This window comes from Drosophila hydei, unplaced genomic scaffold (genome assembly GCF_003285905.1).
Source record: "Drosophila hydei strain 15085-1641.00,03,60 unplaced genomic scaffold, DhydRS2 tig00000008-arrow-arrow-pilon, whole genome shotgun sequence".
Classification (NCBI taxonomy): domain Eukaryota; kingdom Metazoa; phylum Arthropoda; class Insecta; order Diptera; family Drosophilidae; genus Drosophila; species Drosophila hydei.
Window position 1 is genome coordinate 36,415 of NW_022045644.1, and position 14,703 is coordinate 51,117.

At 43.3% G+C, this 14,703-nt stretch overlaps 1 protein-coding gene and 2 pseudogenes across 1 annotated transcript; 1 reads left to right on the top strand and 2 right to left on the bottom strand.

Annotated features, from left to right (window-relative positions):
• Positions 1-12: 12 nt before the first annotated feature.
• Positions 13-6,157, bottom strand: LOC115483744 (neuralized-like protein 4). Its single transcript, XM_030225993.1, is given in 13 exon segments — positions 13-1,484; positions 1,550-1,660; positions 1,723-2,035; positions 2,093-2,923; positions 2,976-4,060; positions 4,113-4,267; positions 4,269-4,290; positions 4,354-4,642; positions 4,645-4,813; positions 4,815-4,853; positions 4,855-5,313; positions 5,372-5,743; positions 5,802-6,157. Coding segments are annotated over 13 exon segments (5,325 nt in total). The 5' UTR covers positions 5,985-6,157; the 3' UTR covers positions 13-187.
• A 127-nt stretch (positions 6,158-6,284) lies between these two features.
• On the top strand, positions 6,285-7,549 carry LOC115483745 (annotated as a pseudogene).
• Positions 7,550-7,596: 47 nt separating this feature from the next.
• LOC115483752 lies at positions 7,597-8,130 on the bottom strand (annotated as a pseudogene).
• Positions 8,131-14,703: the final 6,573 nt, after the last annotated feature.

Consider the following 14,703-nt stretch of genomic DNA (forward strand, 5'->3'; position numbering starts at 1 on the left):
AGAGCTGATATCATGTGTAACATTGTGATTATATTTCGAGATTTATAGGCGCTTATATTATAAAACTTGTTTATAAAGGGGAATGCGAATGCGTGGATAGCTAGCGTGTATGTATATGAGATAAATAGGAAGTTTGGCTGCGAGCTGGTGACTAGTGTATAAATATTATTAACTATAAATTATTTGTTTAGGGTTCGCTTGAAGGCTCTTCGGTGCGATCCAATTTAATTATTAATGCATTTATGATGCAGGCGCCCGCCTCCTTTGTAAACCAGCACAGATCGTTGAGCAGATGCACAGAAGATTCATTTAACGAACCAGAGCTGCTGCAAGCACCGCCAGCAGCACCACCGGATCCATCATTCGGAGCCTCATTATCGGTCGTATGCAGACTGCGTCGTTTGGCCTCGGTAGCTGCTTTGCCCGTGGTCACACCGGAGATGGATTGCCGACGCACGTACACCTCAAACGAGGTGGAAATGCGATGGACGCCTTGATCAGAGACATAATGATGCTGTGGCAGCACCGGTTCAATCACTGTAGCATTGGGCGAATAGTAGAGCTCCAGACGTGTGCCGGGCTCATCTTTGTGCGTGGCCGCTACAGTGTCCTCGTCCATTTCAAGCGGCAACGGCTGGCCACGATCCAAAATGGCTCGAATCTTATCCACACGTGTCATGTAGTAGAAGGGCAGCCAGTCACCATTTAGATCCAAGTGCACCTGTGCTGCCAAAGATCCGGCTGCGGACGAAGTTGATGTACTTAGCGCATTAACGGTCTGTTGATTCAACTTAAAGTACACCCAGCCCTCCAGTTTGTCGCCGTTACCGTTGCTATTGCCGCTGCACTTCGAGCAGAAGCAAATCGGATCGAGGCGAATGTCAAAAAAGGCCTGTGGCAACACCAGGGACGCACAGAACCGTTTCACCTGCTTCAAATATTCGCAATCGTTTTGCTCCATAGCTGCAGCTGCAGTACGCAACGAGTCTCGGGCATTGCCACTGGAATTCGTTTCCGATTCCAAGGAGTTGAGCGAGGAGAGATCCAAATTAAGTAATGACATTTGGTCCGGTATCAAATGATGTTGCATGCGCGTGTATTCATTCTGTTGAAGCTGCTGTAGCAGCAGTAAATGATTCATATAATCAATCTCATCATCCTCCAGCACATTATCCGGCTCGCTAGACTGTTCGCGTTCATTGGCTGCCTCAACAACTGCCTCTGCGTTGTTCTCACTGTGCTCCGACTCATGCGAAGCGTCCATAGCTGGTGCAACAGCACTAGAGCACAAAACTTGCTCATCATACTCCTTGTTGGTGTCATACACTACGTTTGAGCCATGAGACTGACCCGCTGTATTCGAACTACTCGCACCACCACCACCTGTTGATGTATTCAGCGAGTTCTGAAACCGTTGGGTACTCTGACTCCGCTGTATATTCAGATTTGTGTTATGCTGAAGCTGCAAGGACTCGCGCAAGCAACTACAAACAAAATTTATTACAAAACTGAATACTTTTTGTTTTTAAGGTTTCTAAAGAACACTTACCAGGTGGACGATGAGCCGCCGAGTTCATTGCGCTGTTGTTCAAGGGTCCGATTTTTAATGGAAATATTAAGCAACAGGTTCTCGGAGACGCTCTCCATAACCGAACGGGTCCTTTTGATAAGAGAGCATAGAATTAACAGTCTGATCGACTTGCTATTATAAGTATTGCTTACATGACATTGGCTGAGGCGGAAGTTGAGGCACCTGTGGGCAACTCTCTAGCACTATCGCTGAGTTGCTCCGTATCCTTCTCCTTCTCGTGCATTTCTAAATGTGCCTTCTCGCACTGTTGCGGCATATTGTCCAGCTCCAACGCCTCAGGTGCCTCCAAAATGGGCGTGCCGTTGGCATTGCCAGTGCGAGTGGCATCATTGCCCGTAAGCAAAGTGATTTTCTCGCACTTTCCATATATATCAAAAATTGGATACACATGACTAGGCAAGCCGCTGGCCAAATCCTCTAGATTCGTAGAGCCTACCATAATAACTGAAATACAGAAATTTAATGAATCTCATTGCTATCTCGAAGCTTAGCCATACTTACTTAACATGCCAGCGTGTGTGAGGGTGATGGTAATCACTGTGCCCACCTGAATGCTATCAAGTGCTTCACCATATTTGGAGGCCATTACCTGGCCATTGATGTTGATGTAGTCGTGCGTGGCCAGCCAGCAGCTGCGCTTGCAGTTGAGTAGCGATATGGGCACAGACAGTGCTTGAGGACAAGCTGCCAACACACCCAAGCTCAAAGTACCCTTCCATTTGTTGTTAATGGCATCTACTTTGATGCTGATGCTTTCGCCCTTGCACAAAGGTTTGTTGAGATACACAATAGCCTGGTTAAACGACTTGCTTCTGGATGCACTTCGACGATCATCGGAGAGGCGCGTATACTTATTGGATATGTCCACAAATTCATAAGTTTGCGCCTCTGAATCGATCGACTCCAGCATTGAGCTGTCCTGCTTGTTCAGAGGATCCATGCCAAAGTCCATGGAGTCCTGTAGTCGTAGGCTGCATGGACGCAAAGGAGACGCGGGAACTTGAGTAGAGATCACCTGAACAGCCATCGTCGAGCCGAGCAGCTCGGCAACAACGTACACATTGTTGGGCACATTGTGAAATTGAATGTTCACATTCTCGGAGTTTAGCAGAATGTTCACTGAGTTTTCCACGCGCTCCAGCGTAATGCGATCATCCACGCGCAGCCACTCCAGCGAGGCAAGCGACCGTTGCAGGCAGCTGGAATTCAAGCGCACCTCATTGCCGCTCACATACCAGACATTTGCTGGAATACGTTTAAGGCTCGTTGGCAGCTTCTTCCGCACGCTTTCATCGCCCAAGTTGAGATCTGTGATGCCAATGCTGAGGCAGCCTATAACAAGATTTGATTAGGGCTAAGATTCACAAGGGATTTGCTAACCTACCGGCAAACATGGGATTTATAGATGTAATCTTTATTTCAAAGGGTGAGCCCACACTCAGTGGATGCTCTGCAAAGACCAGGCTATGCGAAAGGGCAGCCGTAGATCCTGTATATCGGGATGCCTCTGTCCAATCCTTGGTTAACACAACGTTGCCCGAGACGAAAGTCCAGCGATGCTTCGTCTCCAACGCTGGATGTTGTATAACGGACGTCGCTTGGCAGCTCTGCGAATTCTCGCTGGTGGCATACGGAGCACGTATGTCCAGCTGTGTCTGGGTCAGGCTAACCTGTGCGCACTGCCCATAGAGATCAATAATGGCCCAAATGTTGGGCGCATGGCACTCCCCAGCCGGGCCCTGGTCCATGCCGTCCACAAAGAAGTGTATGTAGTCGCCATTGCGCATCACGCCAACCCGTGCTCCTGTGCCAAGAGTGTCCAAATCAATGAGTACATTGGTACGTATGGTCTTGCGATTGTGGAAGATCATTGGACCGCACAGTATGATGGTGTCATTGGCCTCCAAGTCGGTCGCATTGGGTGCCAGTTGTATATCCTCCGGCCTTGTGCCAGTGACACCAATCTCAATGTTGCCCGACCAATGACGGACCATAGTCTCTAGCTCGACTTCAAAAAGTTCACGATTACGCAACGGCCGATTACTGAACACAATGGCATCATTGAACTCCGCCAAAGAATTCGGACGCGATGCAGTCAATCCACTATTGGAGATGCCTGCGTTAGCGCCATGAATGTTGTGGAAACGTAGCGGCACCTCGCTGTACAGCGTCGTATTAGAAATGGTAGAGTTTCCCGTATCTGGACTACCACATTCAGATGTGTCAATTATGCTGGCCTGTGCTGCTTGCCCATATAGATCAATCACGCCGTACACACGTTCCGGTACATTTGTCGCAGCGGGTCCCTGATCGACGCCGTTCACCCAAAAATGCAGAGTGCCATCATCTTTACGCACTACCCCCACACGATCGCCCACCTGTAGGCGATCCAGGTTCTGGCCATACTGCTCGATTACAGTAACGCCATTCTGCATGACCCCATTACCTGTCATCATCCAAGTGCCGGAGCTACAAGAAGAAAAGTTAAAGCCGTATTCAAGAGAATCAGATTCTAACTAACCGCACGTTAGTCATAGTAAATGGAAAATCTAGCTCGTCGGCAGTGTGCGTGGTAACGCCCATTTCAACAGACCCCGCCCATTTGGTGACAACGCGTTCGAGTCGCACTTGGAACAGTTCATTGGGCCGCAAAGGACGTCGGGTTAGCACTACCCCCATTATTGAAGTCATCGGCAGCGCTAAAATTTATGTTTAATTTGATTAGAAACTAATAATTCACTAAGCTGGTCTAGAGCACTTACTTGGGTCGGAGCGCTGTGCGTCCGCTCTGCGTGACCGTAGCATGGCTGCCACAAATGTGATGAAATGTGAGACGATCATCATTACGTGCAATGGCGCGTGTGCTGGATATGGTTTCGCTTAGCCCACCAGTTGCACCGGCCACATTCATCTCGCTCTCCGGACTCAACAGACTTAGCGTAGGCGTACCAGACTGGCCATGGCTGCAGGCCATAGCCATGCCAGCGACAATATTGTTCCTCCTTGTGACTAAATTCTGTTGCTCACGTTCGTCGCGATCCACAATGGTCACTTAATGGTCATGCCGTATAGGTCAATGACGCCCCATAGTGTAGCGGCTACTCTTGTCGCTGCTATGCCCTGATCCTGGCCGTTAATGTAGTAGTGTAGGTTGCCATTAGACTTTCGCATCATGCCAACCCGGTCACCTTCGCGAAGCTCGTCCAAATTAAATTCCCCGTACTTGCCTGCGCGTGCCCTTGCCATTGGTTAAAATGCCACAGGCCGGACATCATGATGGTGCCACTGCGCATGTTCGTCATTGTGGCTGGAAAATGGAGAATTGTGGGATTATGCGTGGTGACGCCCACCTCAATCGAGCCCGACCATTTGTCCACCAGCTTGTCTATTCGAATCTCAAAAAGTTCGTTGTCGCGGAGCGGACGATGTGTCATGACGACGCCATTGTTAAACTCATCCAACGGACGACGACGCTCCGCTGAGCGAAAGTTAGGTACCAATTTGACCAAAGAACCGCAACGAGTATGGAACCTCAAACGATCGTTAACATCATAGAAATCGCCAATGCCACTGCTGGAGCTGCAGCTACCATTACCATTGAGATTGAGACGTGTCAACGCATCAATATTGCTGCTGTCCACTACGCTCACATCCACACTCATGGGCACTTCCAAATTCTGGATAACCTGCTGAAGCGGCTGTTGCAAGGGCGAGTCCAGCAGCTGCTGAAACAAATGCCATTCAATGAATATATTAAGTAATATAAGTCAACTTTAATACCTCACTGCTGCTGTTGAGGATGGAACTCACGTCCGTGGGACACAGGGACACCTGCACACAACGTCCATAGAGATCAACAAGAGCCCATAGCGGTTTGGGCATGTTCTTGGCGGCCACACCCTGCGACTCGCCATTGACGTAGAAGACGAGATCATGGTTAGAGGTGCGCATGACTCCAACGCGATCATTTTCGTTGAGCGTTTCTAGATCCGTACCGTAGTACTCGAGCAAGCGGCGCCCATCCTTTCGCACATCGATGCCAGACATTACCCAAGTACCATTCCGCATGGCCGTGGCGCAGGCAACCAATTCCAGATCCTCGGGCGACTCCGATGTGACGCCAATCTCAATGCTACCGCCCCAAGAGTGATTCTTCAATAGATAATTACAAAGCTTACGAATAAACACTATTTTAATAATCCCAATTCACCTTCTTCTCAATGACCACCTCGAAGAGCACATCGTCCACGAGCGGCTCTGCGCTAAACACGAGAGCATGGCTAAAATTTCGCATTGAGCGTTGTGCGGAACGATTGCCATTGCCAAGCGTTATGGAGCGACCGCAGCGTGTGTGAAAGCTCTGCATTGAGCTGCCTGTGGGGTCAGCAGACATATTAGAAATATTGAACTGTGGTTTCTCTTAATGTTGCACCAACTCCCAACACAAGCCGCACAAAATGTGTGCAGCTAATGATGTTGCATAGTTATAAAAGTTATGCATTATTCGTAGAGTGCGTTGTGTTTATTATCAATAAAAATTTCGATCTCGTATTGAAAATGCAACAAACTACTTAATACTAACTAAATTCAGTTTGTTTTAATTTTTTCTTTGTTTTTTTCTATTTTTTAGCACATTTCTGTATTGTTGATTCTTCCCCCGTTTTCCTTGTTTTTTGAGTTTTGCAATTACAACAGCTGACATACAGCGATAACGATTTAACATTATATATCGATGCGCAAAACATTTACTTTTATTAAATAAACTTAAGCAACTGCCTCTTAAAAGAACTTATTTAACATACCCGACGTTAAATTAATATAAACCATTTATTTAAAATTCAATTTGGTAAATATTAGGTTATTGAGTTGAACTCGATTTAACCGTTGCTGAATTATTCGATAAGTTCATAGAGGTAACGCTGTTGTTCTGTAAGTCGCCCTCCACCGAGCAACTGATTGACAAAAACACATTTTTGGAAATTTCGACTTGAACCAGAATTGCGAAGATTTCCAGATAGTTTTAGAAATTAAAACGGTAAACGAATATCGCCATTGAAGCAAGTAATGTAAAAGATCTTTCTTTGCCTCGATGTCTTCAGCACAGCGTCAAAAGCAATTCGACCCGACCCGCGGCAACGACACAACAATAAGTCAAAAAAACAAAACAAACAGAAGCTTGAACTCTCCCGGACAACGGAAGCTGCAGGTCTCAATGGAGAGCCTACAGGTACAACAACCAAATATCAGTAGAACGTTCCGCCCGGCTCTAATTGGCAAGCGGCAGCAGCAGTTGGCAGCGAGAATCAAAAACAGACAACAACTGCTGGAGATGAGGACGCAAATGCCGTCTTAACCAAATCGGCACGTGCGCGTCTCAAACGCAAGACACAGCGCAATCGGTACTTGGCCATGGACTGCGAAATGGTCGGTGTCGGTTTCAATGGCCAGGATGACATGCTGGCACGTGTCTCCATTGTGAACAAAGTGGGTGAAGTGCTTTTGGACAAGCATGTGAAGCCCCGCGAGTTAGTCACAGATTATAGGACAAGCGTCTCGGGCATACGGCCCCATGACATCGAAAATGGCGAGGAGTTTGAAGCTGTGCAGGATGAGGTGGTCAAGCTTCTACATGGTAAAATACTTGTCGGCCACGCCCTGCGCAATGATCTCGCCGTGCTGAGCATTAAGCATCCCATGGCCCACATTCGTGACACCTCGCGCTACAAGCCGCTCTGCAAACTCGTCTCGAATGGCCATACACCTAGCCTCAAGCGTCTAACTATGGCCGTGCTTGGCCAGGAGATACAGACCGGCGAGCATAACTCTGTGGAAGATGCACGCGCTGCCATGGGCATCTATAATCGAATTGCTCCTGACTGGGAGAAATATCTAGAACGGCGTCAGCAACAGAAATGACAGCAACATAATACGAATAAACTAGCATTAAGTCATTGTCAATTGATTTTATTAATACAATGTAAATATAAGAAGTGTTGAGCTTAAAACTATTCATCTAATGCTTTATCTCTACTCTGCTGGTCACTTAAGATGCTGCCGTGTATTGCATTGTGGCGTTCAACTAATTCCTGCCACGGGTCCTCTAGCATGGAGCTGTGAAAGTACTGGGAGGATGCATTGCATTTCCTCTGTCATTAAATTGTCTTTGGTTTTGATGCTGTCCACGCCTGCTGCCGCGATGACCAAAATTCCGAGGTGTTCCTTGTTGTTGGTGAGGTGTTTTGTTCTGGTAGAAGTGAGGCGTGTTTGTATTGGAACCTCGTCTGTCCTCATAGAAGTTCATATTTTGTTGTTGCGGCGTTCGATTTTGGTAAAAGTGCGGCGTATTTTGATTGAATCTTTGTGGCGTTTGCTGGCCGCCGTTGTGCTGGGACATGTACTCCGTATTTTGCGATGGGTATTGCCGCACATTTTGCGAGTAAGGCGCGTAGTAGTTAAAACTTTTACGAGGTGTACCCATTATTAAAGCAAATCAAGAGTTTGTAAACAATTCGGTGATCCACTAGACTTCTAACCAGGGATGGTGCACATCGATTACCTTATCGCATTGCTTACCAATAACGGCTTACCAATAACAGACAGAAGTTTTCAAATAAAACGACTAAAAATAGAAAACTATGTAGCTATTTTTATTTAATCACAAATTTGTTTAATTGTACTTGTTCAGCTCGTCATAAATTGTTTTTAAAATAATGTGTTCATAGACACTAGTGGAGAGCGTGCAGGCTAGTATATTTTTTACAGCATAACATTCGGTATTTCAATGCTGCCAAAAGGTCGGTCACACTAACAGTCTCGTTCGAAAACTCGACAAGCGAAGTTGCAAGTCGTTGTGGTCGCGCCGTCGCATGTAAATTGCATTTAAACAGTTGCAGTGGAATTTCGCGTACAAAGCCCTAAGTAATTGAAATGCTACATTAAATTTCAAATTAAAAACGCTTTTAATTCAAATTTCGAAGCGAACAACCGGTTAGAGTACAAATTAAAAGCAAGGCTATAAAGTTAAGCGCCTACAGGAGTGTTCTATTGAAATCTGCGCTTTGTCTGTGCCTCAGTGTGTGTGAGTGGAAGAGAGTGTGCAGTATGTGAGTGTGCATGATTGTATGAGAGCTCGTGTTTAATGCATATGTGTGAGTGTGTGCATGTTTTGTGTGTTGGCGTGTGTATGTGTTTGTTCAGTTGCATATAAAGAAGAAGAAGCAGCAGCGGCAGCAGCCGCCGCATCAGCAACAACAACAAGCACATTACTCACTTTGGTGTCATTATTTGTGCTTCCAACAAAATTCTTTTAGGGCGTGTATATGCTTGTGTGCGTGCGTGTGTGTTGTGTAAAACATACAAACATATATAATTAATATTGCAGTTAAAAGTGCTTGCATTTGCAAATAAAAGAAAGAAGAAAAAATTAACACAGCAACTTTTTCGCCTTTAGTTCAATACGAAAACAACAACAGTAACAACAAAAACGCCCCAAACAACAACAAACAGACACACTAAAAAAAAACGAAGTATAAAATTGTTTCGGTTGATAAAAATACATAGACAATAATAAATTCACTGGCTGCAGGGCGAGCGCAGGCAAAGCAGAAACATCGCTTTGGATATCTTCAACGGAATCAAAGAGCAACTATCAAGTTGCCCCGGAACGCACCCGTGCTCTCTGTCGCACTGTATGGGCGCGGTGTCCACGTCCCTTAGCACAGCGCTTACTGCGGCGAGCATCGAGGCCGGCGACGCCCGCGACGACGGTGGCGGGTGGAGGCGGTGGGGAAGGCGGTGGGCGGCGGTGGCGGCGGCGGCGGCTGGTGCAGCACAATAACAACAGCAACAACTGGCGCTGCATCGGCGGGCAGCGGCCGCTTTGCAACCATAATGGGCGCAGTCAAATCTCGTCATATCACCAACGCCGACATGGATCGAGAGGAGGAACAGCATCAACGTCAACATCAACATCAGCAGCAGCCGCCCTTGCACCAACACCAGAACACACACTCCATGCAACGAAATGGCCATCCCAATGCGACGCTCCAAAAGCAGGATCTGCGCTACGACATCGGCTCCAGCTCCCAGTACCATCATGTGAGGCAGCCGAGTGTGCGCAGTCGCAGCCAGCAGCCTATGCCCCACCACCGATGAGCTGGATCGTCGATTTGCCAAAGTCTTGGTGAGTTTCGCAATATTGTTCCCGAGTAGCTAAAGGGGACACCAATTTAATCCTTATATCTTTATCCTAACACCCACAACCTTGCTCGCTCTATCATACTCTCCATACATGTGATTGGATGAGCTCATCGCGCTTTGTATGCGCGCATGTGTGTGATTGTGTGCGTGTGTGTGTTTCGATAATCCCAGTCGAACTTTTGCTTAGTTAGGAATCAGGTTAGAACTTGTCATAACTAAATGAAGTCAAGCTCAACTTAGCTAAAGACTTAGTTATATTTTATATAAAATAATAAAAATGTATTGGGAGCAACTTATAAGATTTATAGGATAAACTTATATGAAACAGATGTTTATAGTCCAGAATCATGTGCAAATATGCTTTAGATTTAATTAAAAATACTTCTGAAAACTATGAATATGAACTTCAGTGTACACCCTTTTTAAGGGCATGGCAAACAAAGATTATGAATATGTTTTTGACTGATTTTCGCACGTGCATGAAACTGAAAACGGAATAAAATTATCTGTACCTGACAAAGTACGCTTTATACTTGTCTAGATCGAAGCAATAATTCACAGGCAATTTGCTTCCCGTTTTAAGATCCACAAAAGATCAATTCTCATGCATGCTTAGAAAATGCATGCGCCTTTCTGTACGTTTGGCACGCACAGCAGTTCAGCTGTGTATTGTCTCGTGTGCGTTCTGCTTATACATATGTATATATGTATGTGTGTATACACGTCTCTCTCGCTCACACTGTCGGCGTTTCGGTTTCTGTTCTGTTTGTCATGCATCTGAAGTGCTGCCTCGAAGCAAGCCGCGCTACAAAGTCAACTTAATTAAACAATGGGCGCGCGCTTTTATATTGCCAAAAAGGAAAAAAATATCAAATAAAATTTGTTGCTATAAAAAAGTACTTGAGTGCTCCAAGAAATGAGTGTGACCCAATCTCAAACCCAATCCGAATCTGTAGCCCCAGCGCCCCTAGCCACGAGCCCCAACACAGCCGCATGCAAATGGCAATTAAAAGCGAATTGATCGATTGTCGCCGCTCTCTTCCCCACTGCTGACTCATTCGGCTGCCGTTGCGGCTTAGCTTATCTGCCATTCGCACCCAAATTGAGAGTATTGGAAAAAAGAAGCTGAAGTAGAGAGAGAGAACAAAAATACTAAACACGAAATCTTTATATGCGCAGCTTGAATTCTCACTTATCATCCATCGTTCCCAGTGGATGTAACATGAAACGCCGCTGAACGAGCTCTCTTTTCTTTATATTTTGTTTTTGTTCTTTATTAGTTACCCCTTACATGGGGCATCATTGTTTTGTCAAGTTGCATGCAACATGTAAATATAGGTGATTTATGCATGTAGGTAAATAATTAATGCTCGTTATGGGATCGTCTTACGAGTGAGAAAACTGATGTTTCTTAAACTGATTCGCATGAATCTTAGCATATTTATTAGGCTAATAATTCCAGTGGAATTAATTTAGGAATTAATGTAGTTGATTAAATGTCCTATTAATTTCGTATAATACGCAATAGATAGAAAGACTATAATCTCTATAATCGGCAAAGACACCAAATGTGGTATGTGAGATCTCTGAAATAGACTAAAAAAATATGTCTTTGTATATTTATTTTTGGACTATTCATAATTGCTCATATTACATATATAGAAATATCTCTAAATATAAATTTCGCAAATGTCATGATTTGGCGTATAGTTATAAATAAATATAAAAAATTGCATTTAAATTTTTATATTTTTATAAAAAGCTGAAAAAAAATGATTCAATAATTATGTAATATATTTATTATAAATATAATAAATATTAATGTATATTAATATTATGCGCAATAATAGTAATATTAATATAATAATAGTATATCATATATATAATATATAGTATATAACACGTAAATGAATGAAAGACTTTTGTTGAATTTTCGCATTTTTTCGCAATTGTTGCAATTAGCTTTAAATGATTTCCATAGATCTTTTATATTGTTCAGTTGTTGGCCTGCTTCAAGGGTATACAAACGTTCAATTTGCCATGGATAGCACTTGTTGGTTATTCTGGTTGTTTGTTTACCCCCTTTTTGGCACTGGAAGTGTTTAACCGTTTTGTTTATATTGTTGTGTTTTTGTTTTCTTCTTTACGTTTTTTATAATTCTCCATAAATTTGTTTTGTCATTTCGGTAGCGTTCATCTGGCTTGGCCTCGTCTCGCCATTCGAAAAGGCTTAGGCTAATTTGTGTTTACTTTTGTTTCTCTCTCGTTTTGGCTCTGTTTCAGCGTATGTGTGTCTCTCTCTCGCTCTCGCTCTCTCTTGCCCTTGCCACTGTCCATGCCAAACAAGCGCCCACAATTGAAGGCAATTGTTTGCCCGATTCATGGCTATAAATAGTTTCAGTTTTGCCAACATTGCCGCTAATAATTTGCGTTTTATGTCTAATCGGTTGCAGTAGTGCTGCAGATGTTTCCGGTTAGCCGCACGGGTTGATTGAACTTTGTATTTCATGAGATGCATTCATCAAATTGACTCCAGCCTCAAGCTGAGCAAACAAATGTCTCTCGGAGACAGATGCAGGAATGTCCACAGAGCGGCAGCATTAACTTTATTTGATTTGTACGCAAAAGATTCTTTCCTCTTGCCTAACTTAGTTTCTTTTCTGCATTAAAGGATAAGTCATATTTACTTTAACCTTTTGCTACTTTTATAAGAAACATCAGCTTGATAGACTTTACCTTATGATTACCTGATGCATTCTATTGTCTTTAAGTGTGGCAAGTAATATACCATTTACATTAACACAGAATTGATTCATTTAATGGGTTTAAAGTCGATCAAGTTGTTAAAGCCGATTCATTTTGGCCGCTTGTAATTTCATTTTATCTTAAGTTTTTTACAAATGTTTAGTTTTATTTCAACTGGAAAATGAACTTTTTAATTTAATCTATGCATGTAATTGAACAAGATATAGATATAGATTTGACACTAACGTCCTTCTGTAGGGGTCCGTGCCTTTGGTTTATGTTGACTTAATCATAATTAATAGTTGGTTAATTTTTGTAATAGCATTTTAATATCCATAAAACTTAATAGGCTTAATGCATTGGCATTGGCTCCGGCTGTCTGTGGTGCTGGTGGTGCTGCCTTTGTGTCGGCTGCTGTGGGTGTTGTCAGACTAACCACATAAAATCCTCATTAATTTACAAGCTTTCACGCGAGACACAAATGACTTTCACTCATTTAATCGTGCCCGCCATTATCGTCAGCATAATCATCATTGTGATGATCATCAAAACGGTTTCAGTAGCCGACGAAATCAACTTTGTTTAGAATATATAACACCCATTACGGATTTTACTCAGCGGCTCCCCTAATGGCATTTTCAGTGGCTGACAAACCGCAGTCTGACAAAAAGCACAGATGTTGCTTTTTGCTGAATTAATACTCATTGTTTATAAGCAGTCACATTCATTCAGCACTTTGATGACTTTGTCAGCGCTTGTCCATTTGCTGGGCTTTATCTAATGACTGCAAAAAATAAAGCGCAACACTTACACTCTCTGTGTGTATTTATCTATTTTGTATATATCTCTGTGTATATAGGCATTTATAGTTTGCATTGGCTTATCGTTTCGCTGCCACTTCCTTGGCGGTCCCTTGTGGGGGCATTCGCTTCTTGTGGTCTTCAGGCAAACGAGGGGCTAGATGCATCTGCTATTATGTTCGCAGAAAACCGTAAGCGCGCATAGACTCGATGTGAACTGATGTAAGACCAATCCAAAATAGGCCAAGTAGAACACATAAATTACAATGCACTTTGTTCTGCATCTGCAGCAAAGCGCGCATAATTATGACTAAGTGTGCGAACTTAAGATTGGAAGCAATTCTTTGCTCGTAGCTTGTGTGTATCGAGCAAAAGGGAGAAATTATACGATTCGAAGCTTTTTCTTCAACTTTATATGCAGCTCATGTTTTGTTAGTTATTTTTAGGTCTGCCAAACTTGGTATGGCTAAATATCAAGATGTTAGTGAAAATGGCAGATTCTCGTTTCTTATATGCGTTTGACACAACTGCTTGTTCCTTGTGTTATTTCCACTTTTCTTTGTTACTTATCGACGATTTACTTTCCTGTTTCTGCTCTGCCACCCACGTTCACGTTCTTTGTTTTGTATTGTCAATTGAATGTCTCTTCCTCGTCTTCAATCCCTTACTTTTGCCACCAGTCACTGCTGTCTCTCACTCTCATAATTTAATATAATTATTATAATTTATTTCATACTCCATGCTCTAAATCTTTAGATATATAAGTACATATATGTCAATCTCTATATGTCTATCTCTCTCCAATGCTTATGTGTCCCTTTCTCAATCTTTATATGTCTCTCGCACTCTCTCTCAATCTCTATAAGTCTCTCTCTCAATTTCTTTTTATATATATATCTCTCTCTTTCTCTCTCAATTTATTTATATATATATCTCTATTTCTCACCATCCCCCTTTGTCTCTCTATCTCCGTCTTACACTCGTTGCCTTGTATTTCGCTCCCCATCGGTCTCGTAAACGGTGTTCATGAAAATCGCATAGAGAGGCTATGAATTAGAGATTTATTTGTATTTCTGGCTTTGAAACAGCTGTGAATTACATAAAATTATAAATTAATCATTGCATCGCTGTGTATTCTTTATGTCTTTGTTATTTTTTTGCTCACCAGTTACCTGATGCTGATGAAGTGAATTTTCGCATGATCTCGTTTTTTTCACAGTCAATTATAACATGAATTTACACGAGACTTCCCAGTTTTTAGCTGTGTGTTAATTAAGCTTAAACAATTACTTCATTGTCATGCTTTTTTTGTTTTCTGCTCTTATATTTTGTTTATTTATGTTTATTTTATGCATTATGAAACGTGCT